The 26464-nt window shown below is 50.5% G+C and overlaps 3 protein-coding genes and 1 non-coding gene across 10 annotated transcripts in view; 2 read left to right on the top strand and 2 right to left on the bottom strand.

Moving 5' to 3' along the window:
- Positions 1 to 9: 9 nt before the first annotated feature.
- Slc2a8 (solute carrier family 2 member 8) lies at positions 10 to 9184 on the top strand. 3 transcript variants are annotated; one of them, XM_076928537.1, is made up of 10 exons: positions 10 to 174; positions 249 to 411; positions 564 to 770; positions 1835 to 1934; positions 4881 to 5080; positions 5746 to 5811; positions 5951 to 6059; positions 6492 to 6665; positions 7002 to 7147; positions 8466 to 9184. In XM_076928537.1, exons 1-10 carry the CDS (start codon positions 119 to 121, stop codon positions 8601 to 8603), a joined length of 1359 nt encoding a protein of 452 aa, XP_076784652.1. In that variant the 5' UTR covers positions 10 to 118; the 3' UTR covers positions 8604 to 9184. The 3 variants fall into 3 exon arrangements, with proteins under 3 accessions (XP_076784652.1, XP_034352537.1, XP_076784653.1); XM_034496646.2 differs by having other exon boundaries at positions 5668 to 5811; XM_076928538.1 differs by lacking the exon at positions 10 to 174 and having other exon boundaries at positions 282 to 411; positions 547 to 770; positions 5668 to 5811.
- A 6827-nt stretch (positions 9185 to 16011) lies between these two features.
- On the bottom strand, positions 16012 to 18414 carry Rpl12 (ribosomal protein L12). Its single transcript, XM_034494771.2, has 7 exons — positions 18253 to 18414; positions 17949 to 18022; positions 17408 to 17506; positions 17013 to 17094; positions 16495 to 16581; positions 16214 to 16326; positions 16012 to 16061 (listed from the first exon to the last, which is right to left on the bottom strand). Exons 1-7 carry the CDS (start codon positions 18287 to 18289, stop codon positions 16056 to 16058), a joined length of 498 nt encoding a protein of 165 aa, XP_034350662.1. The 5' UTR covers positions 18290 to 18414; the 3' UTR covers positions 16012 to 16055.
- On the bottom strand, positions 16665 to 16794 carry LOC117704736 (small nucleolar RNA SNORA65). Its single transcript, XR_004606271.1, has one exon. It is a non-coding gene; the product is annotated as a small nucleolar RNA SNORA65 (small nucleolar RNA).
- The window catches only part of Lrsam1 (leucine rich repeat and sterile alpha motif containing 1), a 42685-nt gene continuing 34609 nt past the window's right edge, over positions 18389 to 26464 (top strand). For 3 of the 5 annotated variants that reach the window (XM_034494769.2, XM_034494766.2, XM_076928518.1), the window contains exons 1-7: positions 18389 to 18530; positions 18880 to 19045; positions 20477 to 20573; positions 21653 to 21709; positions 22752 to 22796; positions 24128 to 24205; positions 26363 to 26431. In XM_034494769.2, the coding sequence (XP_034350660.1) occupies positions 20502 to 20573; positions 21653 to 21709; positions 22752 to 22796; positions 24128 to 24205; positions 26363 to 26431 (321 nt within the window). In that variant the 5' untranslated portion in view covers positions 18389 to 18530; positions 18880 to 19045; positions 20477 to 20501. Of the gene's footprint in view, positions 18553 to 18879; positions 19046 to 20476; positions 20574 to 21652; positions 21710 to 22751; positions 22797 to 24127; positions 24206 to 24798; positions 24821 to 26362; positions 26432 to 26464 lie in introns of those variants that run through there. The other 2 variants (XM_034494767.2, XM_076928517.1) reach the window with 2 other exon arrangements.

The raw sequence follows: 26464 nt of genomic DNA, 5'->3' as shown, positions 1-26464 counted from the left end.
TGTGCTTCCATTGGTCAGCTCTGATTGGGGGCCGGGTTCTAACGTCCCATTGGTCACTCCTGCGCCGGAGGCCGTGCTCGCCCGAGCCGCGACAGTTCGCGGGTCAGACCCTGCCAACATGTCGCCTGAGGACCCCCAGGAAACGCAGCCGCTATTGCGGCCACCGGAAGCCAGGTGCGGACTCCCGGGGACCGCGGCCACTCTCTCACGCCCGGCGACTCCGCTCACGCCCCGCCTTGTTCCCGCAGGGTTCCCCGCGGCCGCCGGGTTTTCCTCGCCACCTTCGCCGCCGCTCTGGGCCCCCTCAGCTTCGGCTTTGCTCTCGGCTACAGCTCCCCCGCCATCCCCAGCCTGCAGCGCACCGCACCCCCGGCCCTACGCCTCGGAGACAGTGCAGCCTCCTGGTTCGGGGTGAGACTGCCGGGGAGCCCCGGGTCCCCCACTCTCTGCCGCACCCCAGGGTCCTCCTCATTCCCTTTCCTCTGAGGCTGCGGGGCGTGGGGTGGAGGGATCGTGGGCCATGGTCCCTGGTGGCCTCTTCTTCAGCCCGTCCGGGTCCCCAGGCCATCGTGACCCTGGGCGCTGCGGCAGGGGGCGTACTGGGCGGCTGGCTCCTGGACCGTGCAGGGCGCAAGCTGAGCCTCCTGCTCTGCACCGTGCCCTTCGTGACCGGCTTTGCGGTCATTACCGCGGCCCGGGACGTATGGATGCTTCTCGGAGGCCGCCTCCTCACCGGCATAGCCTGCGGAGTCGCCTCACTAGTGGCACCGGTGAGTGGTTTGAGCCTCCTAGATGACCTTTGCCAGGCAGAGGGCAGCTGGTCAGTGAAGCCATTCCTCGTTGTTCTTTTACTCTACTAATGGCGATGTCCCTGTATGCTAGGCAATGATAACTGGAATGCCCCTATTTTAGTGTTAACTGGTCAGCCTTACTCAGGTTTGTCCCTGGGATAGGCCGCTGGCTCCCTTCACTGCTTGCAGCCAAAGCTACATATACTCTGCAGCCCACACCTGGATCACTTACCTGAACACAGGCTTTTCTCCCAACCTCAGTTTGCTCCCCTGTAAAGTAAGGCCTAGTCCTGAGGTGGTTTCAGCCTTTGCACAGGAAACTGCTGGTCCAGGAATGGTGTCTGAAAAGATCTAGACCCTAGTAATTGAGGCTCACCAGCAACCTGTGGCCACATGCTTGGATGACCACGCATCCCTCCCTCCACGGCCTCCTCCTCCTTATCCTCTCCTCATCTGACAGAGGTGTGAAGGAGCTACAGGAAAGGGAGACTGGAGATCTGCAGGGTTTTGTTTTGTTTTGTTTTAACTAGGGCATAAGGTATGGAATAATCTAGAAGTATGTATGGATAATGCCTAGTGACTCCTGAGATTAGAAGAGATGGCGCCCCTGGTAGGATTAGGCTGAAAAGGACACTTTCAGTGTCCTGAGTAGCACCTGGAGTCAGCCAGCAAGGGGGAAGTCTTTCGTTCTAACTCCCATTTGTGCATCTTAAACATGTACTGGGCTGGGCCTGGTGTCACATGCCTGTAATCTCAGAATTTGAGGGGTAAATACATGAAGATCAGGAATTCAGGGTTATCCTCAGCTCAGGAGGCTAGCCTAGGCTTCATGAAACTCTAGGCCAAATAAATAAATAAAAACAAATGATTGTAAGGGAAGCTCGTCACTCCTCGGTGCTCATACACACAGTGGCAACCCATTACCCACAATCCTCTTTAAAAATCTGCAGGAAATGGGGAGGGGCACCCGGCTGACCTACAGCAATGCAATTAAACCTTTCTGTTGGAAGAGCCAAGTAAAGTCTCACCTTAACCACCAATAGGTCTATATCTCGGAAATTGCCTACCCAGCCGTCCGGGGACTGCTCGGCTCCTGTGTGCAGCTGATGGTTGTCACTGGCATCCTCTCGGCCTACGTGGCAGGTAGAATTTTAATAGCTTTCTTTTGTTCGCTATTAGTGGCTACGTGGCCACTCTGAGAACGGAGGTTCATAGAGGGTAAGAGTTTGCCTGGTGCTGCTGGCCAAAGTGCCAGGTTCTCAGTCACATCCCTGGGAGCTTGGGGGAAGGGGATCCTGGGAACCAGGTGCCGGGAAGAACTAGAGCAGGTGATTGCTTTGTCCCAGAATCCCACCGCACCGTGGAGGTACTCAGTGGAGGGTTTCAGTGCAAGCAGGGGTAGGGTATAGGGAAACACTTGAGCTCAGTCACTTGGGTAACTGGAGTCTCAGCATGCCGTCACCGGGTTCTCAGCAGAAGAATGTCACATAAAGGAGGCTGCTTCCCAAAGATGGTGGCCTGGAGAGGATTCAGAATTTGTCTCCTTGTCATATTTACTCTTTTAAACTTAACAAATATTTATACCAATAAAGACACGGGAGGTATAAACTGAGATAAAAATCTGCTAGCTCAGTGAGGTAATTTTATTTTCTGAACTATATACAAAATGTCTATTTATAAGCCTGAGAAATCTCTTTCCATCTGTGTCATTCTACAGAGCTAGTCTACCTTCCTCTTGAGCTTCTCTAAGCCCAAGAGGGCTCCTTAGCTCTCCTTCCTAGAACACCGATATACCTGTGTCCTACCAGCTGCTTCTCTGTGGCTCTTGCAAGCCCAGAGAGAAAATCTCTGTCTCTTATCCAGAGCTCTTTCCATGAAGCTCTTCCAAGCCAAAAGAAAGCAAGCACCAGTGAGAGATCTTTCTCAAAGGTCCAAGCGCTGTACAAGAAGTCTCTGGTACCTCCTCAATACCCTTGGCAGGCTGAGCCATGCCACCTTCATGGCTAAGCCAAGCCAGTAGGGGCTGTACTATTTCACCTTTAAGGTGGGGTAGGTAGCCCAAGGCTATCTAGCTGACCCTGCCTTATAGAGCAAAGACCACAAGACTTCTCCCAAGCAACTTGTCTTAAAACAGGCAGAACTTTCCATTCTTTAGCATTCTTATCTATGGAGGCCTTCAGAGACACGCCCAAACTGCATCTCTTCAGGACACCTCCAGCTGCATCTGACAAACTCAGCTTTTTATATTTTGCTAACAATTGGGTTTTCTGTGTATGATAAACTAATATCTTGTAACATCTCATTAGGTGTGGGTAGAAAGAGGGGAGCCTTCAGACTTGACACACTGTCACCTGCTGGGTTTCACTACCCCTCCCCCCAGCTTCATTCCCCATCTCCACATCTCCAGAGCTGTTAGGGCCAGGAGATGTAGTAGCGTGTGAAAAGTGCCTGATAACACATCCCCAGTGACAACTATTAAAAGATGGCTTGAGAGCCTCGGGTGGGGCTGGGGGCGGGCTGGGCCAGGAGCGCTGGCTGGCTTCACCTAGTCTCTGGGTACATACTGGCTCTTCACAGTGGACCTTACACAGGCTCTGGTCTTTCATTTTTAACTCCCTTATTGTCCTGGCTCTTCAGTGTCTTCCCAGCAGCCTGGCTTAGCGAACCAAAGCCCCTACTAGGCGCAGACCAGCCACAGTGTTACCTCTTATATGGCTTCATGCTGCCTTGCTTTGATCCTACGATGTCCTTTTGACCCACTGTTATGAGTTAACTGTGAAAGCAAAACAATGGCTTGGTGGGAACAGAAGTCCCTCAGTCTCTAGACTTTGTGGAACAGCTATAAGCTACCTTATTGCTGAAGTGAACAGACTCACGCAGGCTGACTTCCACATGAGTGCTGTACCCCGAATGCATGAACACCCACAGATTCTGTCCTAGTTATTTTTCTGTTGCTGTGGCAAAACACCATGACCAAAGGCCATTTATAAACGTAATCATTTAATTTGGGGCTTGTAGCTGCAGAGGGTCCATGACCTCTGGATCACCATGGTGGGAGCATGGCAGGAGGCAGGTAGGTGTGTCACTGGAGCAGTAGCTGAGAGCTCATGTCTCAGACCACAGGCTGTAGGCTGAGATCTAACCGGGAATGGCAAGGACTTTTTTTTTCCCCAGGGCACCTCCTCCAATAAGGTCATACCTCGTCCTTCCCAAACCATTCCACCAACTGGGGACCAAGTGCTCAAACAGGAGCATGTTGGGGCCGTTCTCATTTAAACCACCATGCACAAAATAGTTGAATAATATAATGAAGTTTAAAAGACAAAAATTATGATACAAGCATAACATACGGTTTGGGAAATAGTTGAGCAAGTAGAAGAAGAGCTTGCTGCCCAAGCATGAGGACCTGAGTTCAAATCCCAGCACCTACATAAAAGGCTAAGTGTGGTCATGAGTTCCTGTCACTCCAGCACTGTGGTCAGGCAGAGACGAAATGATGTTGGGGCCTGCTGTTCACTAACCTAGCTCCAGATTCAATGGAACACCCAAGTCTAGGGAATAAGGCAGACAGAAATAGAACACCCAGTTGATGCTCTCCTCTGGCTTCCACACCATGCATGGGTACATGTGTGGCATACACACACACACACACACACACACACACACACACCCACACACCCACACACACATAAATTAAAAATTACTTTAAAAGTATAATGTAGCAAGTACATGAAAGCAATATCAGTCATTTCTAACTGTTGTCAAGTATTTTTGCAGCATTGGACGTGACAGTACAGCATTTGGCTTACCCTAGCATGTCTGCTACAATGCACTTTGATGTTACCATGGCTACAAGACATGGCTTGGCAGTGAGCATCTTTCAGCTGTTATAATTTTACATCTTCTGTGCAGTCCATCTGTATTTCCCTTAAGAGAGTCACCTAATGACCTGATGGAACAATCCTAGTAGCAACTGTTTCTTTAACCAAATGTAGACAGAGGCAGTGAGATGCCCACCGTTGGAGTGAGTCCCCAAGCTTGCAAGGGTGCTAGGCTGGCTCACCCTGGCTCTGACATCTGCCTTTGCAGGCTGGGTCCTAGAGTGGCGCTGGCTGGCCGTGCTGGGCTGTGTGCCCCCCACCCTCATGCTGCTACTCATGTGCTACATGCCCGAGACCCCACGCTTCCTCCTGACTCAACACCAGTACCAGGAGGCCATGGCTGCCCTGCGCTTCCTGTGGGGCTCTGAGGAAGGATGGGAAGAGCCCCCTGTTGGGGCTGAGCACCAGGTGAGAGGCTGAGAGCAGGCCAGAATGCAGAGCCTGTTCCCAAGGCCACGCACACACCTGAGTGGCAGCTGCCCCCTTCACCCTCAGTGAGGACCAGTGCTGTCTGAAAAGATAGGGCCAGCTGGAGCCCCACTTGAGTTCGTACTGCCCCCCAACAAGTGAAAGGCCAGGCCTGTGAGGGGAAATGGGTGAAGGCTTAGATTTAATGAGGATCATAGGCAGAGGAGACTTCAGAGGCAGGAGAATGCAGACACTGCAGCTGTGTGGCCTGGTCATCTCTGCGCCTTGGTGCCTTCATCTCCAGCTAGGCCTCACCATCACCCAGTAGTGCTGAGATCTGTGTACATGGCTGCAGGAGGCCAGCCCTGAGAACACGGATGCGCTTGGCACTCGGGGAGCAGGATTCTTCACCCAGGTGCTGGAGTGTGCAGCCCCTCACAACTCCCTTCCCACATGAGGAGATTGCAGGGGCCTGTCTGCACTCCCAGGGCCACAGGTTGGGTGGGGACAGCAAGGAGGCTCAGTTCCCTCCACCAAAGGGTCCTTGGGACAGGAGAGAGAACACTGACAGGCTGTCTTTGTGACAGGGCTTCCAGCTGGCTCTGCTGAGGCGCCCTGGCGTCTATAAGCCTCTCCTCATCGGCATTTTCCTCATGGTGTTCCAGCAGCTGTCAGGGGTCAATGCCGTCATGTTCTATGCCAACAGCATCTTTGAGGAGGCCAAGTTCAAGGTAAGAGGCTTCTCCCCAGCTTGCCTCACACCACATGTGTGAGTCAGCCTCCTGGAGCCTAGGGCTTTTTAACCAGGCTTAGCCAGAGAGAGGGAAGGATTTGTCTCTCTCTAGCAGACTAGCTTCTCCCCTTCCCCAGGACAGCAGCCTGGCCTCCGTCACTGTGGGCATCATCCAGGTCCTGTTCACTGCTGTGGCGGCTCTCATCATGGACAGAGCAGGGCGAAGGCTACTTCTGGCCTTGTCGGGTGAGGCCTGACGGGGAGGGCTCAGCCTCCCCAGCTCACATGGGGAGACAGGCCAGGGAGGCAATATATTATAACTCGTTCTTTTGACCAAATGACTTTCTGTCCCCAAGCCCCCCTTTTCCTACTCTGAAATGGGGAATGGGCTGTGTTGATGTCAGGTCCTGGGCCTACACATCCATGGTGCCCCTGGCAGCTGTGAAGAGCCCTGTGGGTGTGGGGTTTAATACTGCTGTTGCTGCCCCTGCTCCTGCAGCGGAGAGACTCCTCAGGAACTTCCCAGCATTTGCTGAGGTCTGAGGTCCAAAGCAGGGTAGGAGTGCTGGCCAATCAGGGGCTTCCGTGCAAGACTTTCCCAGAGAGCCACACTGCCCTCTAAGTCCTGGGTGCTGCCGGGTCCCCGGCATCCTGTTTAGCCTGAGCCTTTGCCTGTAGGTGTGATCATGGTATTCAGCATGAGTGCCTTTGGTACCTACTTCAAACTGACAGAGAGTATCCCCAGCAACTCCTCCCATGTAAGCCTCCTGGTGCCCATCTCTGCGGAGCCTGTTGACGTCCATGTGGGGCTGGCCTGGCTGGCTGTAGGCAGCATGTGCCTCTTCATTGCTGGTAAATAGGGACTCACGGGAGCCTGGATGACGGTTATTGTCCCTTTAACCCACCATGCCAAGTTCTGTAGCACTAAGCTTCAAATCTAGTTTTACTTGGTTTTACCCGTCTCCCCCTCAGACCATGACTTCTGTGCTAATAGCTCTGACCATGTGCTGGGCACTGAGCCAAAATTCTTTCACATAATCTCCATGATGGCTTGCAAGCAACTCCCATCCTTGTCCTGATTCCTAAAAGGGAAGGGGTTGGCCCAGGCCTCCCAGCAGGGTTGAGAGCTGATAGGATCCCTAAGGCCTAGTCCAGCGTGTGTGCTGTAACACTGCCTTGTTCCCACAGGCTTTGCAGTAGGTTGGGGACCCATCCCCTGGCTCCTCATGTCAGAGATCTTCCCTCTGCATGTCAAGGGGGTAGCTACCGGCATCTGTGTCCTCACCAACTGGTTCATGGCCTTTCTGGTGACCAAAGAGTTTAGCAGCATCATGGTGAGTGCAGACTCATGTCTTCCCCCATGTTGTCAGCAAAGGCATGCTTCTAGATTCCGTGTCCATGACCTTGAATATAGGCTGAGGTTCCCTCATGCCTGGAACACTGCCATCTCGGGTAACATGGAGCCAGAGGCTAGACAAAGCAATGAACCTGGTCTGTGATCATGTATTGTGATGCCCTAAGTCTTAAGTCTGTGTTGAGGTGAACATAGGCTGAGGGGGTGTCTGTTCCATTCAGTACTTTAGTTCCCTCTCATAACCCTCTTGTGTTAGCTGAGGCTCGAGCCCGCTGGCTTCCCAGCCACTAAAAAGGGTCTGGGCAGATGAGCGTGCCATCTGTTCCATCACAGGTGCCTATAGATCTGGCATGTGCCATGCCCAGGCCTATTCAAGGCTTCAGAGATGGCAGTGACTGAGTTGAACAGGGTGCATCTCATGACAGGTGCCAAGAAGGCCGTGGGTGGAACGTATACCCAGTGTATTTCCAGCTAGCCCGAGACATGCTCAGGCGGGCAGGGTGCCCAGAGAGGGGCAAGCAGAGACCCACCATGGCATGTGAGAGGGAACCGACAAACCCAACACTGACCCAGGGCAGCACCCTGTCAAAGAGGCTGGGAAGGGAAGGGTCACCTGGTGTCCTCTCTCGCAGGGAACTGAGAAATGGGGACTTTGCAGGGTCACAGACTCACCCCCACCCCATCACCCCACTGTCTCACAGACTCACCCCCACCCCATCACCCCACTGTCTCACAGACTCACCCCACCCCATCACCCCACTGTCTCTCAGACTCACCCCCACCCCATCACCCCACTGTCTCACAGACTCACCCCCACCCCATCACCCCACTGTCTCACAGACTCACCCCCACCCCATCACCCCACTGTCTCACAGACTCACCCCACTCCATCACCCCACTCTCTCACAGACTCACCCCACCCCATCACCCCACTGTCTCTCAAGAGCAACGGTTCCCCCTTCGTCATCACACAGAGAACTTACAGCACGAGACACTGGAAGGCAGGGCCAAAGGCGCAGGGGCTAAGGGAGAGGAGTGATGGCAGCAAGCCTAAGCCGGCCAGGAACAGGGACCTAGCTGTACCTTGACATTGCTGATCTCAAGGCAGTCCCGAGTCCCATGAGCCTCGGTTTCCCAGGCACATGTCACCTTGGGTTGTGGTGGGCTATTCCCTACATGCCTGGGTCTCCAGAGACGTGACAGGCCTGGCAGGGCAGGCTGCAGTCAGGGTGCCCTTGGGTTGTGCGGGGCCCTCTGTCCTCTGGCTACCTCCACATGTGCCTTTCCTCTCTCTGCAGGAGATCCTCAGACCCTATGGTGCCTTCTGGCTCACGGCTGCCTTCTGTATCCTCAGCGTCCTTTTCACACTGACCTTTGTCCCTGAGACTAAAGGCAGGACTCTGGAACAAGTCACAGCCCATTTCGAGGGACGATGACGGACCCTTTCTGTGACTGGCAGCCCTGAGCTGAACTGGCTTTGGGTTTCAGAAGGAGTGGAATGGCCTGTACCTGAACCACACCTCAGTTTGAGCCTAGAGCCCCCTGACTCCTCAGGCCTCAGGGCCTGCTTTGTCCAGATCTCAACCCAGATCCACACCGTGAGGTTTACCAGATTCTGAGTCCGGTCTCTGCAGCCTGCTGCGCACATAGGACATCTGAGGAGCTGCTCATGGCTCCTGTTTTCTGGCTGGAGATCTTTGGGGTGCTCACTCCTAAGCAGCTGCCTGTACCTCACCTGACTAGGGTATCAGAAAGGGACTTAGTCACATAAGAAGCAAGGCCAGGTGAGCCCAGGTAGAAAAAAGAATGTTCTTGTCAACCAAGTCCTCCTCAGAGCTACCCAGCGGTCGTCTGGATTCACCTTGGGGTCAGCCAGCTTACCCATCACTTACAGGTTCTTTCCAGCTCTTTCCTGGATACACTTGTAAATCTTTCCTGGGCTCAGTGTCCTGGGTCATTAGCCACCATATCTTGTTGAGTATCAGGAAATAAAAAGCCTCTTACTGTTCAACTTTAATGGAGCCAGAAGTCTTTTGCAGGTCACTTGTTTCGTGGATCAGTACATACTCACCAGAGTAAATTAGAGCACAGATACATTAACATGATTTGTTCGGCAGGCAGTCACCGGCTGGGCACTTTACTTGCATGAAAAAGCTGCCCCTTTCCAGAGGTAAGTTACCCAAGTTAGACTGTGGCTCTGTCACAAGGCTGCCCCCACATAAGGCTATGGCTCTGTTCCAAGGCTGTCCTGATACCCACTCTCCACTGTCAGTTATTGGAAGCCGCAGGCTTGGCTTTGCCCTGCTTAAGATACTTAAGATTAGACTGTTTTTCCCTTAAGAAACTTTGTGATCCTCACCATCCTACCAAATAGTCCCCCACACACAGTTAGTGGAATCCACTTGAGGTTTGGGGAGGGGGCTGTTTTTTGTTTCGAGACAGGGTTTCACTGTATAGCCCTGGCTGTCCTGGAATTCACTGTATAGACTGAGCTGGCCTGGAACTCAGAGATCCACCTGCTGAGATTAAAGGTGTGCGCCACCATGGTTGGCTGGTTTTTTTTTTTTTTTCTTTTTAAGATAGCGATTCACAATGTAACCCAGGCTAGCCTAAAATGTATTATGTATCCTAGGCTGGCTTGGGACCAACTGCAATCCCCCTGCCTCGGGTTCCTAAGTGTCAATTCTGTTCTTGCTGACCAACTTGAGAAGCTGTAGTCCCAGGTTTTCAATCATCAAACTGTTTGGTTAATCCAACTGTTTCTTGCTCCTGGGAGCCCATCTAATTTGCTGAAACCTCACAGAGCAGTCACCTTTCAGGATTGCAGAGGTTTCTCACAGTCCAGTGTGAGGGAGATGTATGTAAATGACACTCCCAGGTGCTAGTTCTTCATTTTTCTTTCCATCATGGGAGTTGAGCTCACAGCTGGGTGCATGCTAGCTAACCAAACACTCTGGCACCATGCTGTCTCCCAGCCATCGGCTGCCATTTTAATTTTCTGCTTTTTACTTTTGTGTGGGGGGGTATGATGTATACATGTACATTTGTATGTGTGTGTTGGTGTATGTGTGTGGACACCAGATATTGATATAGTGTCTTCCTAAATTGGTATCCACCTTTTTTTTTAGGATTTAATTATGTGTGATTATAGATACTCACAGAGGCTGGAAGCAGTTGACCCTTAGCGGTACAGGAAGTTATGAGCTGCCTGATTTAGGGGCTGAGAAAAGAACTCTGGTCCTCTGCAAGGAAGAATACACTTGTAAATCTATATTTGTGAGTTTGAGGGGAGGCACTCTCAACCTCTTCATTTCCCCTGTTCCCTCTTGTACTGTGAGGTCACCATTCTCCCTACAGTCCAGACTGTCTGTTTAATGGACACTGTTCTCCGTGGTTTGATGCTTTTCCTCTCAGCTTTTCACTTAAGATTCTTCTGGAGTTCAGGGAGGACATTGAGACATGTTCTTGCTCTGTAGCAGCCCAGGCTGTCCTAAAACTCAGTGTGTAGCTCAGGCTGGCTTCAAACATAGTGATCCTACCACTCTGAGTGCTGCAGTCCCAGGAGTCCAGTCTCAGGTGTACAACCTCACACCCTCTCAATGACCCTTTTCTATGTCTTTGCTCTGCATTTGCTCTTTCACTTTATCTTCCGCAAATATTTTGCTTTGCCAATCATGCTTTAAAGCAATGAATATACTAAGGATTATGAGAACACTCATAGTGAAGGGTCCCTGAACAGAATCAGAGTTGGCTTTTGTGGGGTGACATAGTCTTCTGTGGGCTGTTGGGTGGCCCAGGTCATCTGTATGAGGCAGGGGTCTCTTGAGAAACAAAACCCATAGAGAGATAAAGCATGTGGAGAGTTGTTGCAAGGGGCTGAGAAGGCCTAAGATCTTGAGAGTGAGTCAGCAAGGTAGTGTCCTGGGAATGCTGGCAGTGTGACACCAGCCCAAAGGCAAGTACAAGATGCAGGAAGTGGCAGTGCTGCTGCCAACCAGTGACCATAGCTAGCTTTTGGGTTTTTAGGGTTTTTTGTTTTTTGTTTTGTTTTTCTTTTTCTTTTCTTTTCTTTTCTTTTCTTTTCTTTTTTTTTTTTTTTTTTTTTGGTTTTTCGAGACATTGTTTTGTTTTTCAAGACAAGGTTTCTCTGTGTAAGCCTGGCTGTCCTGGAACTCACTCTGTAGACCAGGCTGGCCTTGAACTCAGAAATCCACCTGCCTCTGCCTCCTAAGTGCTGGGATTAAAGGTGTGCGCCACCACTGCCCGGCTGTAGCCAGCTTTTGTATGTGGATGCTGGCCTTATTTTTTTTCTTACTTTCTGCCTTTTTAGCATCCTATGCTGTTTAAGGGGATGGATGCCTTTTCTGTCTTTTCCACCATTTGAAAATCAGGTTGATTGAGGCATTATTTACATAAACAGAATCCAACAATAAATAATAGTGGCAGGTTGCAGTTATGAGCCACCACCACACTCAAGGGACAGGACGCTTTCATCATTGCCTTTTGACATCTCTCCTGTGTACATCCTGTATCTGTGACTCTGGAAACCAGTGGCCTGTGCTCTCTGTTCAGCTTTCTGTAGAATTTTATAAAGATGTAACCACACGGTTTGAGGCCTCTGTGCCTGGCTTCGCTAATGAAGGCACCTTTTAGACTTGTTCATGTGGTTGGGCGCATCAACAATTCATTTCCTGTATTTCTGAGTAGATTGTCACTGAACATTGAGCTCATTCCAGTTTGGGGCTATTATCGGGGTGAGGGTGAAGCCCCATTGCTACACTTTTGCAGACAAATCTGTGTGGAGTGGAACTGCTAGGCCACGTGCTAAGTTTACTTTAGAAGCTGCTTCAACTTCTGAAGTTATACTGTCTCCCACCAGCAGAGTTCTGGAGGCCCCTGGACCTCATGTTTACTTCCTGTTAGAAATAAAGCAAGCTGCCGGGCGGTGGTGGCGCACGCCTTTAATCCCAGCACTTGGGAGGCAGAGGCAGGGGGATTTCTGAGTTGGAGGCCAGCCTGGTCTACAGAGTGAGCTCCAGGACAGCCAGGGCTACACAGAAAAACCCTGTCTCGAAAAATAAATAAATAAATAAATAAATAAATAAATAAATAAAATAAAGCAAGCTTTAGGTTTTTACTTCTTTGAAAGCTGTCATCTATTTTCTGATTTCTCTTCTGATGAGTTGATTAGCTCACACATCTGGCATGCTTTGTCCATGCTTATGCTTAAGGCTGGAGAACCACAGGCTACATGATAGGTCCTGGCATACATCTCCCAACTCAGCAACCCGCCAGGCACTACAGATTTGTTTCCACTTACGCACTTCCGATGTCACTTCAGTGGGATTTGGCAGGGAAGAAATTGAGCTAAGTATGTAAGTTTAGTCCACCATTAGTACTGTAATTACCGTGCTGACATGGTACCTGGCAGCACAGCTGCTCAGATATTTGCTGGATGTAGAATTATTCCAGTCTATAGCTCTATCAGTACTTAGGTCAACGCTATATTAAACACAGAACTTAAATCAACTCAGTATCCACAAGTGTTCTTTCAGTCGCCTACTTGAGATTCAGGTATCATGGAGATAAAGGTGGAGCTAGCACTGGTAGAGATGGATGGAGAAGGAGAGACACTGACAGAGGACTGTGGTGTATATGGGGGCGGGGCGCGGAGGGAATTGTGGACACGAAGGAGGTAAGGATAGAACAGATGTCTGAGAAAACCTTTGCAGGGTAAACCCTTACAGGTGTAGTTGCTGGTCCATAAGGTGCACACTGAGCAACCCATCCTTCCTGATAAGCCACAGCAGTCTGCATCTGAAAAGAGGCCTCCCTCTGTGACCAAGGCAGTTCTCGGGTCAGCAGCAAGGACCATGGAAAGGACCTCAGATAGGTACAGATGTGACTAGGGAAACCATTGGGCTTGACACATCAGGCCACATGGGCTGAAGCAAGTGGTCTGCCCACACCACAGTCCCCTCAAGCCACCCATTCTCTGCCACAGAAGAATGGTCCTTGAAAAGGAAGACTGTAGCTTGGCTACTGTCTAACCTTGTCAGTGGGCTAGGAGGCAGGCAGAAGTCAGGCGCATAGGCCAACAGAGAGGTAACTAAACATGTAGGCAATATGTCACTGTGGCTTCAAGCTATATGCCCTGTCATCTGGGGGCAGGAGCCAGGCAGCATGGGAAAAGGAGTAAGCACTATGCTTGGTTCAAATTTGAGTATACTTACTGCTCACAGTCTGTGTGACCTGGACCATCACTTAACCTCTCTGGGCCAGTTACTCATCTTTAAATGCATGGTGCTGAGGTATGCAAAGTGCTTGGAACTGAGGATGGCAGAGTAAGGGCAGGGTCCATGGCAGCTGTTGCTGAGGGGGGATAGGAGGCTGCATGCAAAGTCAGTGTGAAACTCAAGGATACATCATAAATGGATGTTTGAAAGGGGGTTTTCAAGATGGGGCTTCACTATAAACCAGGCTGGCCTTGACTCTCAATCCTTTGTCTACCAGTGCTGGGGTTCCAGATGTATACTTCCTGGCCTGAGGTTTGAAATATCTAAAACCTTTTCTCCTGTCTTATCCTCCACCCTGCTGCTCAGTATACTACCTTCTATCACCACCCCCTTCTAGATGCCAGTGCTTATATTCCCTTAGGTCTCTTTAGTCTCTAGAGCCTTCCCAACAGAGTATTAATTTTGACAGCCAAGAGCCAGGGGACAGTCCTGTATCTGCTCCCAGAAGCCCAGGTCAGCACCATAAGAACAAGACATGGAGAGGGGCAGATGGTCGTCCTCAGAGGTGCAGCAGACACAGCTTTATTCAGCCCAGGCTAGAAATCTGCACTACCTATAAATGTCAACTACCCCTTACCACATCCATACTACCACCTCCCGAACAGCGTGGGCAAATTCTGATTTCTGTGAAGCGCAAAGGTGGCCTAACACCCCTAAGTAGCTATATAGAGAATGACATCACTCTACTCCTGAAGAACTCTACTACCTCCCTGCGGCCAAAAGTGAGAACACAGGACTAAAGCAGGAAACATGCTAAAGACCCGCGGCTCTTACAGGGGTTAGTTAGCTCCTACTAGGCCTTGGAGCCAACAGGATCACCCGGGTTCCAGAGCTCATCCTGACAGCTGAACAGGGCCAGTCAGCAGAATAGGGTGCGGTCCAAGCTGTTCTTCCTCTAAATGGTAGTTCTTTCTTCCTGACCTTCCCCTACCATGCTCCAAAACAAACTTGCTTGCGAAGTTAATTTCCAGCGTGAGCGGGAAGAAACGTCATGTGTTCTCTGGGAGAGGCCACTGAAACGTCCTTATATACCCGCGCGCCACGGCCAGCATAAGCGCCCTTCCCGACATCCCTGGCAGCCTGGTCCCTTCCTGTCCGAGGTTCTACATCCAGATCCTGGTGCGCCTGAAAGATGATGGGCTCTCAGAGTGGACTCTGGGAGCAAGGACAGGCATGCGTGGGTTGGTGGTTGGGGAAACTTCTAAAACACACCACAAGAGGCACCGAGGGTCACATTTCTAGCAACTGGGAACAGACTGCAGTGGAGTCTGGCTGCGGTGTAAGGGCTGCGCATGACCGGAAGTGACGCATTTTTAGCGCGCCCATCTGTCGTGGGGCTCACATCCCGGAAGCCTCTGGCGGTGCCCGGCGTGCTGTGTGAGAAACGACGGAGAGCTCTACAGTTGTTCCCCAGACCACGCGGCCTGGACGAAGACTTGTGGGTCCTGAGGAGTTTGAGGCCCTCTGGCCCGAGCGTACCTATCTGCATGTTACCCAGTGCTGAGGGAAATGGGCGACTTTAGCCTTCCGCCCGCTGGAACCAGGAGACACGTGGGTACTCCTATCAGCTGAGACATCTCAGGCTAGTTCTGTTACCCAAGATGGCCTTATATACTTCAGCCTCCAAGGTGGCCAGTTATAGCTTGTCTGCTCTGGTGGCGCGATTGCTTGAAACTGGTCTTGCAGTCCAGTTGGTTTCTAGAAACCCATACTTGGGTAGAAAGGTGATTGATGCCTAGTTCCGGATCTAGGTAACACTGACCCACAGCACAAGGACCCAGAGACTATGACCGGAGCTGGTTTGTGGTTAACAGGACTCCACAGGCCTCACTGGCACCTCCTTCCTATCCTCCAGAGCAGAATAGATGGGTGCTGGTGTCACAATACCTATCCTTGGTGAGATGGAACTGACTCAACCAGTTTGCATTGCATCATGTGACTGTTGGGAATCAAATTCAGGTCCACCTGATGCTCCCACTAAGTCCTTGCTGTAGCCCTTACAACTACATTGGGCTTTTTTTCTCTAAATACAAACATGACTTAGTGCTTATTGGAAAAAAAAAAGGAAGACATGTCACCCTTAATCCCAGGTAGCATTATTCCCTGGTATAGTTACTGTTAATGCATTTGGCCCAGGTTCAAGCTGCTTCAACATGCCCTGCTATAATGGCCTTTGTAATCAACTTTAAAAACCTACCAAAAGCACTTTTCCTAGACTAATGGAAAACGCTGAGGGTTCAAGTTGTGCAAAGATCCCTAGACCCCAACCACACCTCCAGAATGGAGACACATCTAGAGCAAGTTTTATTGTATTGTTGATCTCTGACTAAAATAGTAAAACTGCCTCAATAAGACCATAGAATCTATTTCTAAGACTCCAGCTCACAGCTCTGGACTTCCCTCATCACACCCAGATTCCTTCCAGGCTGTTGAGGCTGCACTGCACCTGGGCTTTGAACCAGTCTTCCTAGATTCTGCTACCATGGTTATACTGAATATACCGCAAGGAACAACCCTCCCTTGCCCCCAAAAAAGCAGCAAAGCCCACTGGTTATCATATGGTCTTTTATTGAAATCTTTTCTTGTTGCTTCTTAACTCTGTGGGAAAGGTAAAAAAAAAAAAATGTCTATCACCATGGGAATATAAAACAAAGTTTACAATCCCCCCATAAAGACACCAAGGACAACACAAGCCCACCTTTCCCCCACCGTGACTGCTTTCCCCTGATACAACATGCAAAGTCACTTACAGCTGGGCACTCCACTGCACCACTGTTGATGTCATCTATGATGTCATGGGGGTGGCGGCCATCCACATTGCAGCCCACAGACTGTGCAGTACCCAGGATCTCCTTGATAGTTCCTATATTAAGAATAGTGGCCTCAGTCTCAGGGGAAGGGGGGGGGATGGTGGTACCATTGCAAGAACAGGAAAAATGGCTCCACAGGTGGTAAAAAAAAATACTGCATCACAATCTTAGACCTTCAACAGCAAAATGGCAGCTATAAAAAGAAAATAACTTGCTCTTACCAGAAAGTTCTCTGGCCAAAGAGCGGTGTCTCATCTGCCGGGCAATGTTGACAATCTCATCAAAAGTGATGTTTCCACTGTGTTTAACTGCAGAAAGAAAATGAGGATTTTATTTAAAGCTTCTGTCTTATCTTCTGAAACAAGATTATGGTTCCATTTTACCATTTCTACACTGTCCCCATGCTTTCGGCACAGAGTCATCCACATGTAGGACAACTCTGTTTCCTAAAAGCTGGGGCTTACTGTCAGCTCACCACTGGATTGCACCAGCCAACAATACTGATCAGGTGCAGTGGCGGGTGGCTAGGGCAGAATCAAGTCCTCACCAGTAGCCCTAACACACCATCTCAGGGAGGGGAACAGAAAAGCTTAAATCCCCAGAAATGTCAACTAACCATGAGGCAGTATTCATTCCTGAACCCAGTAGAGGAAGCATGCAACACATGACCTAAATGTTACCTCATTCCAACCCCAGGTCTCATGAAATGGACTGACACAGCAGACTGGAATCAACTTACTGTTCTTCTGCTTCTTCCTGTCTCTTGGTGGCTCCTTGAGGGCTTTGATGATCAGGGCAGAGGCAGAGGGAACCACCTCAATCTGCAAGGAGACTTAATATGAACACAACCCAGTAAACCTCCGACAACAATACCACCACACATGTTAACGAGGCCAGCAGGATAGCTCGGCTGATAAAGGTACTTCCTGCTGGGCCTAACTACCAAGAGTTGAATCTTGGACTAGCTCCGTGGACTCATGCACCCTAGCACCAACCACCGGCCTGCACAATGAACGTTTTGTTTTATAGCCTTCCCACAGAGATAAAAGTGGGTTAATTAGCATATCTTTTTAAGACCCCTGATTCCCGATGGCTACTACCTCAACCCTCCCTCAAATCAAGGGATGTAAATACCTGAGCCTGTCTGTTTTGGATGGTCAGTTTCACTGTAATCCTGAGACCTTTCCAGTCACCGGTGGCCTTGGCAATGTCGTCACCAACTTTTTTTGGAGACTGTAGAAATAATAACATTAGTTACCATGTGTCCAAAGCTGAAACCAGGACTCCAGCCCTCCTCACCGTTCCACTCGATCCTGCCCACAGTGGCTCCACATCTTTCTTTACTAAGCCGACTGCACCAAGGGCTAGTGAAGGGAAACGCTTTCTGTTGCAATGGGGCACCCTAGGTTCCCCCGTGCTACCTATGGAGTGTGCGACTTTAAAGGCGCATGGGCTAGTGGCTGGGATTTAAGCAGGCCCGATGACTGCCTCAACTGAGCCACGGCACGAGCCTACCTGCACATGCTATCTCCGTTTTCCTTCGAGAGTCCCAGCACACACACACTAGGCTGCAACAAGCACATGGTGCCCTCTTCTAACCTCCACAGGAACACAACACATGAAGGCCAAACTGCATGCACGTTAGAGGTCACGGCTCTCAGTAGAAACGACTTACCAGACCCAGAGGACCGATCTTAGGAGCCAAGGCAGATGTGGCGCCGACCTCGCCTCCGGTGCATCTCAAGTACACTGAGAAAAAGCAAAATTAGAACCTCTGCGGGGTGAGCCGAAGCCGCGCTGCCGTCGGCCGCAGACCTCCCGGGCCAGGCCTTACCCTAAGGCGCACAGGCTGCCGGAGCGTCGGGACTCCCTCCCCTCTTACACACGGGGAAGCCAAGGCCCAAGGGAGACCCAGGCCCCGGGGCAGCACGCGGCGGAAAAGGTTCCACCGGTAGCCCGGGCGCGGCGAGGGCACGCACCGACTTTGATTTCGTTGGGGTCGAACTTGGGCGGCATGGTGGAGGCGGCTGGTGTCGGATGAACCCGGATTCGGGACGACCGAAGAAAGTTGCACCGTAGCCTCCTCCGAGCCGAAAGCCGAAAAGACGGACGTTGCTCCGCCCACGCCGGATATAGGCAGGAGGGCTCGGCTCTCGCGATAACCGCTGGCTCCACCCAGTCTCTGGGCGACACCCTTGACGCCCTGTTTTTTATGGGCAGGCGTCTGCGGCTGAGGACTGCAGAGCTGGGTCTATGGGTGAGCTCGGGATTCGAAAGGGGTAAATGTTCGGAGCACCTTGCCTGGGGACCGTCAGAGTAGAAGGGCTGCACCAGAGGTCCTGGTTCTTGATGTACTCCACGTTCCCTTCTCTCGAGGGTGACTCTGGAGTTCCTGCTAGTCAGCCTAGGGCCCCGCCCCTCCCCTAAGGGGTCGTGCACTTGGCTTGCGGAACCCTAATACCCTTCTAACCCATTCTCGGTATATGCATGTTAGTTACAGGAGCAAACTGCTTGGGTCTAAATTACGACTCTTAATTCTGCAATTCCTTGGTTTCTAGAATCTCGAGACTTTGTCATACTGAGTTGCATGTCTTTCTGAAATTTAGAGTTTCGGTCCTCACTTCCCATCTTTGAAGGAGACCCGGTTTCCAGCTCAGCTTTTTGGGGCCTATGGTTTCTATCTGTGGCCAAGCCTTCAGAGTGACTGGCCTACCTTGAGGTCCACCCGAGAATCGGAACATCAGTGGAAGACCTCCCTATCCACAAAACCAGGTTAGCCACTGGCCATCCCTGCCAGGGAAGGATGGGTGTGGTTCTTCCCAGCCAAGCTGGACCATCAGGAAAGTTCAAGTCAGAACTGAAAGAGCCCTGTTGAGAACAGAGAGGGGCTTGGTGGAAGATAGTCATTGAAGAAGATATTTGGAAATGTAGACCTGGAGGATAGGGGAGAGGAAGGGCTAGTCATTATTGAGCAGAAGGATAAGTCATGGCCATCGGTAAGGGATGGAAGAGAGCTGTTTCTGCATCATTCCTCAGGAGTGCCTGCAAGTGAGTGAGGAAAGAGCCCTGAGCTGGCCCTGCCGGCCCAGCAACCTCCTCTGACAGCCCACGCCCACGAATCTGAAATCTCTAAGGGCCAAATGTGTCCTCAGCTGCAGGACTCCTCTAGCCCTCTTCTCCTTAGCAACTGTAATAGTCCCTGAATCCATTTGTCATGTGTGTGGTACCCTGTGGCAGATTCTATGGCGTAGACCTGACATACATGAAATCACTGAGCCACACAGAACCCAGCATTGGCAACATTGCTCCATATTACAGATGACGAAACCAAACCAGCTCCGACCGGTGACCCAGAGTGATACAGCTAATGTCTTAGGTGTGAAAGCCCATGCTGTTAGCTACACACTTCCTCCAGATGATTGCGTCCTTCCTGTTGCTGGCCCTTATACAGCACTGAAAGTTGCAGATCCTGGGCCAGCTATGGGCAGCCAGCTTCTGAATTCAGGACAGAATGATTAACTTGGCTAAACTGGGAGGTCCAGGGAGCGGTGCAAGCTGCACAGGATCAGGACGTGAAAGGCAGGTGTCCCAGGCTGCTGTTTCTAGGTCATATAATCCAGATGACTGAACTTACTGAGCAGCAGATCTCCCACAGGGATGGAATGAGAATCAAACAAGTAATAGCTGTGAGGGTGGGAAGGTGCCTGAATAGTGGTGCATTTTAATTTTTATTTAACTCATAGATCTCTTTAGTATTGACATAGTTGAGTTTCCCCAAGTCATGGCTACCTTCAGTTTGGTCTTAATGGTTCCATTTTGACAGTTTCTGGAGCTAGAAGTGACTCATCAGCTGAGTCTGTCAAGAGTCTTCAGAGGACATCCTTGGAAGGCACCTAAGGGACGCTTCCCCAAGGTGGGGAAGTTGGGCTTAGCACTAGGAGGGTGATGCCGGCACCGCAGAGGGTCAGTGGCAAGTTAGGCCAGACCCAGGGTGCTTGGCCTGTTTCTGCTCTTTCCACCCAGTCTGTGTTTATTGCTTTGTCAGTAAACAAAATGTCGAGCGCTGCTGTGTGGGCTCAGGGCCCAGCTGGATGAGGCAGACAGCCCTGCCCACATGGAACATACAGTCGCGCAGACCAGCTGCTGCACCTCTGAGCTGCCTGTCTGCAGGTCAGATGCAGTGACCTCTCTCCTGTCCTCCAGGGTCCGGAAGAACTCACACCAGAGGATGCCCCTCTTCTTCCGGAAGCGGAAACCCAGTGAGGAGGCTCGAAAGCGCCTGGAGTACCAGATGTGTCTGGTAAGGCAGTGTATTGTCTCCGGCTCCTAGGCTACTCCTCTGCACCTGGAAATATCTCCATGGGTGCTAGTTCTGCCGGCCCACTGCTGAGAGTGCCCTTCCTCACAGAATGAGTGCGTGGCCGGACCTATTGGTTTCTTTCCCTGCTGGACCTCACGTCACTGGACCACAGAGGGAGGCTGTGGCTGTGGTCCCTTTCAGCTTTTTACATCTGTGGGGTTTTCCATTCTACAAGTAATGCTTCACCTGAATGCTTTTTGTTTTGTTTTTAAGTCTTGGGAACTGGGTGTGGTAGCTTACACCTATGATCCTGGCCTTTGGGAGGCAGAGGCAAGAAGAGGCCACAGGCTCAGTGCTATGGAGGGCTGCATAGTGAATTCCAGGGGATACAATGCTGCATGCGCTCAGGCTGTACCTAACCCAGCCACTGAGGGCGGAGTTAAAGAGTCTCGGAAGGTAATACAGAGAGCCAACAAAAAACAAACAAACAAACAAACAAAAAAAAACAATTACCACTAATCTTTTTTGTTTGTTTGTTTGTTTGTTTGTTTTTCAAGACAGGGTTTCTCTGTGTAGCCCTGGCTGACCTGGAACTCACTCTGTAGACCAGGCTGGCCTCGAACTCAGAGATCTGCCTGCCTCTGCCTCCCAAGTGCTGGGATTAAAGGCGTGCGCCACCACTGCCCGGCAGTTACCACTAATCTTAAGAAGCAAAACACTGTGAATGCTCACAGGATGAACAGAACTTTTGTAAACACACAGAAGGAGTAGGAGACTTTTGGGAGCATAGGAGGTGGAACTGGATTTCTCTCAAGTGGAGTTCTGGCTGTCCTGGAACTTGCTCTGTAGACCAGGCTGGCCTCAAACTCAGATCTTCCTGCCTCTGCCTTCCAAGAGCTGGGATTAAAGGTATGTACACCACCGCTGCCCAGGAGATTTGACTTTTTCAAAAGCCTTTCTCTTGAAGCTGTGCAGAGAGCTAGTTCTTGGGAGGCCAGTTTTGTCTACATGATGAGTTTGAAGCGACATGAGACCCTGTCTCAAAAACATTTCACTTAAAAACATCTTTTTCTCCTCAGGCAAAAGAAGCTGGGGCAGATGACATTCTTGACATCTCTAAGTGTGAGCTCTCCGAGGTAAACCAAGGATGATGTAGGCTGTGACTTAATCTGTCCTGTTTTCTTGGGTCCTTGGGAAAAACAGCTGTGGAACGAGACTTTCAAAATGGCAGGAGTAAAGACAGGCAGGTAGCTCCACCAATGAAATGCTGGCCCTATAAGCCTGAGGACTTCTCTGGGGCTTGCTAGCCAACCATCCTAGCTGAGTCAATGAATTCTATGTTCAGTGAGAGAATATCTTGAAACATAAGGTAGGGAGTGAGACGCTCAATGTCTGCCTCATCTGTGTGCAAGTGTACTTATACAGACACATCCAGAAGCACTAATTAAGAGATGTCCCTGCCGGGCGGTGGTGGCACACGCCTTTAATCCCAGCACTTGGGAGGCAGAGGCAGGCGGATTTCTGAGTTCGAGGCCAGCCTGGTCTACAGAGTGAGTTCCAGGACAGCCAGAACTACACAGAGAACCCTGTCTCGAAAAAAACCAAAAAAAAAAAAAAAAAAGAGATGTCCCTTATATCGGGTTCTTTTCTAAAAGAATTGAGATGATCTTTTGGCCTCAATATAACTTCCAAATGTCAGGACCTACTTAGAAACGGAACCAGGAGCATACCTTAATTCCCAGCATTCCATTCGCAAAGCAGAGTAGGGAGGCGTTTGAGGTCAACCTGGGCTACATAGTAAAACCTTGGAGAGGAGAATGGCAAGAAGAAAGCCGCAGACAAAACTCAAGCATGTAAGGTGACTGGTGTTCAGTCCCCTTACTGTAGGGGAAGGGAAAATACGTCTACAGGTCCCTGAGGAGCTGGAAGAGCAGGTTCTCCACCTGTTGATGGTTCCTGATACCACAGAGTAGGTAGGCCAGAGCTGGCTGGGCAGTGTCCTGCCAGCTGACTAGAAGAGGGCCGACAACACCCCCAGCGCCTTCTTCCATAGTCCTCTCCTAGCACTGTTCTCCGGGACAGCGACTTCCTGTCATCAGTCACCTCCCAACACCAGCGCTGCAGAGAGCTGAGGCACTGGCAGGTGACAGCTGCTGATCCTTCTTTGTCTTATCTTAGATCCCATTTGCGGCTTTTGCAACGTGCAAAGTTCTACAGAAAAAGGTGAGCCGAGTCACTGTGCAAAAACTCACTTGCTGAATGTCTGCTTGGGGGAAACCACAAGGCATTTAAAGGAACCATCGTCCCCACAGTCACTGTCCTTCTCTCTGGCCCTGACCCTTCCAGCCTGCAGGAGAGGTTGTCACAGTTAGGAGAACAAACTCTGGGCTCTGCCTTTCACTAGCTTTATGACTTAGATAGTTTCCTTACAGGCTCACACCTCTGCTTCTTTTATTAACTTCTTTTAAAGATTTATTTATTTTGTACATATGAGTACACTGTCACTGTCCTCAGACCCACCAGGAGAGGGCATCAGATCCCATTACAGATGGTTGTGAGCCACCATGTGGTTGCTGGGTATTGAACTTAGGACCTCTGGAAGAGCAGTCAGTGCTCTTAACTTCTGAACCATCTCTCCAACCTTTTTATTAGCTTTTAGTATTTTATATGTATGGGTATTTTGCTTGCATGTTTATCTGTATCACATGCATGTGTAGTGCCTGGGGAGCCAAGAGCTCATCAGATCTCTAAAACTAGAGTTAGAGATGATTGTGAGCCACCATGTGGATCCTGGGAATCAAACCTGAGTGCTCTGGAACAAACCAGTTAGTGTTTCATCTCCAGCCCACACCCCAATTCCTTCACCTGTGGAATGAAGAAGCTGTGTCTTGGTATTGTGTGAGTTAAATGAGAGATAGAAGAACCCCTCCATCGACCCCCTCCTGCGCCAGTGCCATTAATAGAAAGGACACTCAGTGCATTCTGGCATTCCCTTAGAAGGAGATGAGAATGTTTTCAGAAGATCATTCTAGGCTTTGCATACAGGTGGATACATGCACACTGCCAGATCTGGAAGCATGCTCCCTGCCAACAGTGTAGTGAAATTCTTACTGCTGAAACATCAGAGCAGGAGTTAATGTATAACAAAAGTAGCCATGGTTGGCACAGGCTTAGTAGTGGACCACATGATAGCCCGGGCTAAACACTATTCAGCCATGTAGCTGTCGTGGCTGCCCTTGAAGAAGGGTACTTCACTACTCCACTTTCCATGAACCAGGAAAGGCTAAGCTGATGGCTGACCACTTCTCAGAATCAAAGGATAGTTAGACTCCCAGACTCCCTCTCACCCTGGGAATCTCAGCCTTCTGAGTCAGGTTCAGAAGTGTCTGGTTCAAACCCCCATTTTGGCTCTTGTTGAGCAAAGGTTCAGGGAGCACAGCATGGCTGCCCTGTGCCCTGTGCCCTGTGCCCTGTGCCCTGTGCCAAACCACTTACCTCACCCTTAGCTTTCTGCTCTCCTGCAGCCTGACCTTCTCTCTTGTCTTTCCTCCCAGGTGTTGATTGTCCATACAAACCACCTCACCTACCTGCTTCCCAAGTCCTGCAGCCTCTTGAGCCTAGCCACCATCAAGGTACCAGGCATCCTCCAGGCATCAGGGACTGTGGTCCAGATGGCAGCCGAGCCTCCACACCCTCCCTGAGTGTTTTCTGTTAACGTTTACACCTGATGGTCCCCATAGAGTGGTCAGTGTAGTGTTTGAACAGCATGTTCTCGGAGTACTACCGTGTGTGTGGTTGGTAAAGAAGCCAGCCCATTGGCTGCCCTCTGCGGTGTCCATATGGGCAGTCCTAAATGCAAGCCAGGTCAGCAGAAGGGGTGAGCATGATGGCCCAAACAAGAGGGAATGGGAGGGGCATCCAGAGAGGGCAGCCTGAATCCTCGGTGACCTGCGTGGGCTCCCTCCTGCCTGTGGTCCCTCCCCCAACATGGTAGAATCATGGTATAGGTACAGGTTGGCCTTGGGTTGTTCCATATGAAGGGAAGCTAGAAGGGTGGGCCCTGCCTGAGAGTACAGACTAAACACACACACTCCTCCAGCACTGGCTCCGACAGGTGGGGTAGGGGGACTTTTGCTCCATGGTGATTCTTTGTTTTTTCCAGGTGGTCTCACTATGCAGTCCTGGCTCTGTAGTCCAGTCTTACCTCAGACTCACAGAGATCTAGCTCCTGAGTCCTGGAATTGAAAGTGTGTGCCACCACACCTAGCACTCAATGCTTCCCCCCCCCCCCCCCCCGGCCCCGACAGACAGAGTTTCTCTATGAGGCCCTGGCTATCCTAAAACTTGCTCTATAACCAAGGCTGACCTCAAACTCACAGAGATCTACCTCTGCCTCCCAAGTACTGGAATAAAGGTGTGCATCACCATCACCCAGCACACTCGGTGCTTTTAAGAAACCTACTTATTGCCGGGCAGTGGTGGCGCATGCCTTTAATCCCAGCACTTGGGAGGCAGAGGCAGGCGGATTTCTGAGTTTGAGGCCAGCCTGGTCTACAGAGAGAATTCCAGGACAGCCAGGGGCTACACAGAGAAACCCTGTCTCAGATAAATAAATAAATAAGTAAATAAATAAGAAACCTACTTATTCTTATTTTATACGTATGATTGTTTGCTGTCATGTATATGTGCATCACATGCATGCAGTGCCTAAGGAGGCCAGAAGAGGGTGTCAAAAATCCTGGAGTTATAGGCTACTGTGAGCTGTCCAGTGTGTGTGCTGGGAACCAAACTTGAGTCCTCCACAAGAGCAGCTCTTAACAGTTGAGCCATCTGTCTACCTCACTCCATGCTTTTTGTTCTTTTCTTTATGTTTAGTGTGTGGGCACATGTCCATGCGTGCATGTATGTGAATATATTCAGGCCTTTACCATGCTGATTACCTGCTCTGCCTCTGAGTCACACCCCAGGCCATGCATAATTTTTGTATTCAGTAAAAAGAGCCAGGCACAGTAGCGCATATCTGCAATCCTGAGCACTGGCAAAGAGTCTGAGGCAAGAGAATTGATCTTGCCTGGGCTACATTGTAAGAACCTCTCTCTAAACCCTAAAAGAAAAGGGAGAGTGGTTAGCTGCTGGAGGTGGGTGTGCTGGCACATCCCTTTATTCCAGCAGAGATGGGCAGATCTCTGAGTTCAAGGCCAGCCAGGACTACCTACTGAGACCTTGTCTCAAAAAGGGGGGAGGGGCGGGGGCTGGAGAGATGGCTCAGTGGTTAAGAGCACTGGCTGCTCTTCCAGAGGTCCTGAGTTGAATTCCTAGCATCCACATGGTGGCTCACAACCATCTGTAATGGAATCCGATGCCCTCTTCTGGTGTGTCTGAAGATAGTGACAATATACTCACATACATTGAAAGAAAGGGAGAAAGAAAAGAAAGAAAAGAAAGAAAGAAAGAAAGAAAGAAAGAAAGAAAGAAAGAAAGAAAGAAGCAAGTGAGCTGGGCATGGTGGTGCACATACCTTTAATCTCATTACTCAGAGGCAAGTGGATCTCAGAGTTTAAGGCCATCCTGATCTACAGTGTGAGTTCCAGGACAGCCAGAGCTATGTAGAGAGCTCATCTCAAAATACAAACAAACAAACAATAATATATAAAAGATTATGAGATTGGATGCTGACCAGTGGGCAGGAGGAAGAGGCACCATGAAACTGCCAGGGTATGAGGTGGCCTTGTCATCTGTCAGTTGCTCTGGAGCCTGGGATTTAGGTGCCTGACATGTTTGTTTCGTAGGTTCTGGATCTCCATGACAACCAGCTGACAGCCCTTCCTGATGACATGGGGCAGCTGACAGCCCTGCAGGTAAGGCTGCAGGGCATAGACTTCTGTAATAAA

This window comes from Arvicanthis niloticus, chromosome 2 (genome assembly GCF_011762505.2).
Source record: "Arvicanthis niloticus isolate mArvNil1 chromosome 2, mArvNil1.pat.X, whole genome shotgun sequence".
Taxonomy (NCBI): domain Eukaryota; kingdom Metazoa; phylum Chordata; class Mammalia; order Rodentia; family Muridae; genus Arvicanthis; species Arvicanthis niloticus.
The sequence above is the reverse complement of the archived record's forward strand: the minus strand, read 5'-3'. Positions and strand labels throughout refer to the sequence as shown.

Excerpts from the sequence above, each read along its gene's own strand:
- Slc2a8 (XM_034496646.2), top strand. The coding sequence starts at position 119 with ATGTCGCCTGAGGACCCCCAGGAAACGCAGCCGCTATTGCGGCCACCG. Across the intron at positions 6,060-6,491 it reads GCTACTTCTGGCCTTGTCGG|GTGTGATCATGGTATTCAGC; the intron begins GTGAGGCCTGAC and ends CTTTGCCTGTAG. Across the intron at positions 7,148-8,465 it reads AAGAGTTTAGCAGCATCATG|GAGATCCTCAGACCCTATGG; the intron begins GTGAGTGCAGAC and ends CTCTCTCTGCAG.
- Rpl12 (XM_034494771.2), bottom strand. The coding sequence starts at position 18,289 with ATGCCGCCCAAGTTCGACCCCAACGAAATCAAAGTCG. Across the intron at positions 17,095-17,407 it reads TCCAAAACAGACAGGCTCAG|ATTGAGGTGGTTCCCTCTGC; the intron begins GTATTTACATCC and ends GTCTCCTTGCAG. Across the intron at positions 16,327-16,494 it reads TTTGGCCAGAGAACTTTCTG|GAACTATCAAGGAGATCCTG; the intron begins GTAAGAGCAAGT and ends TTCTTAATATAG.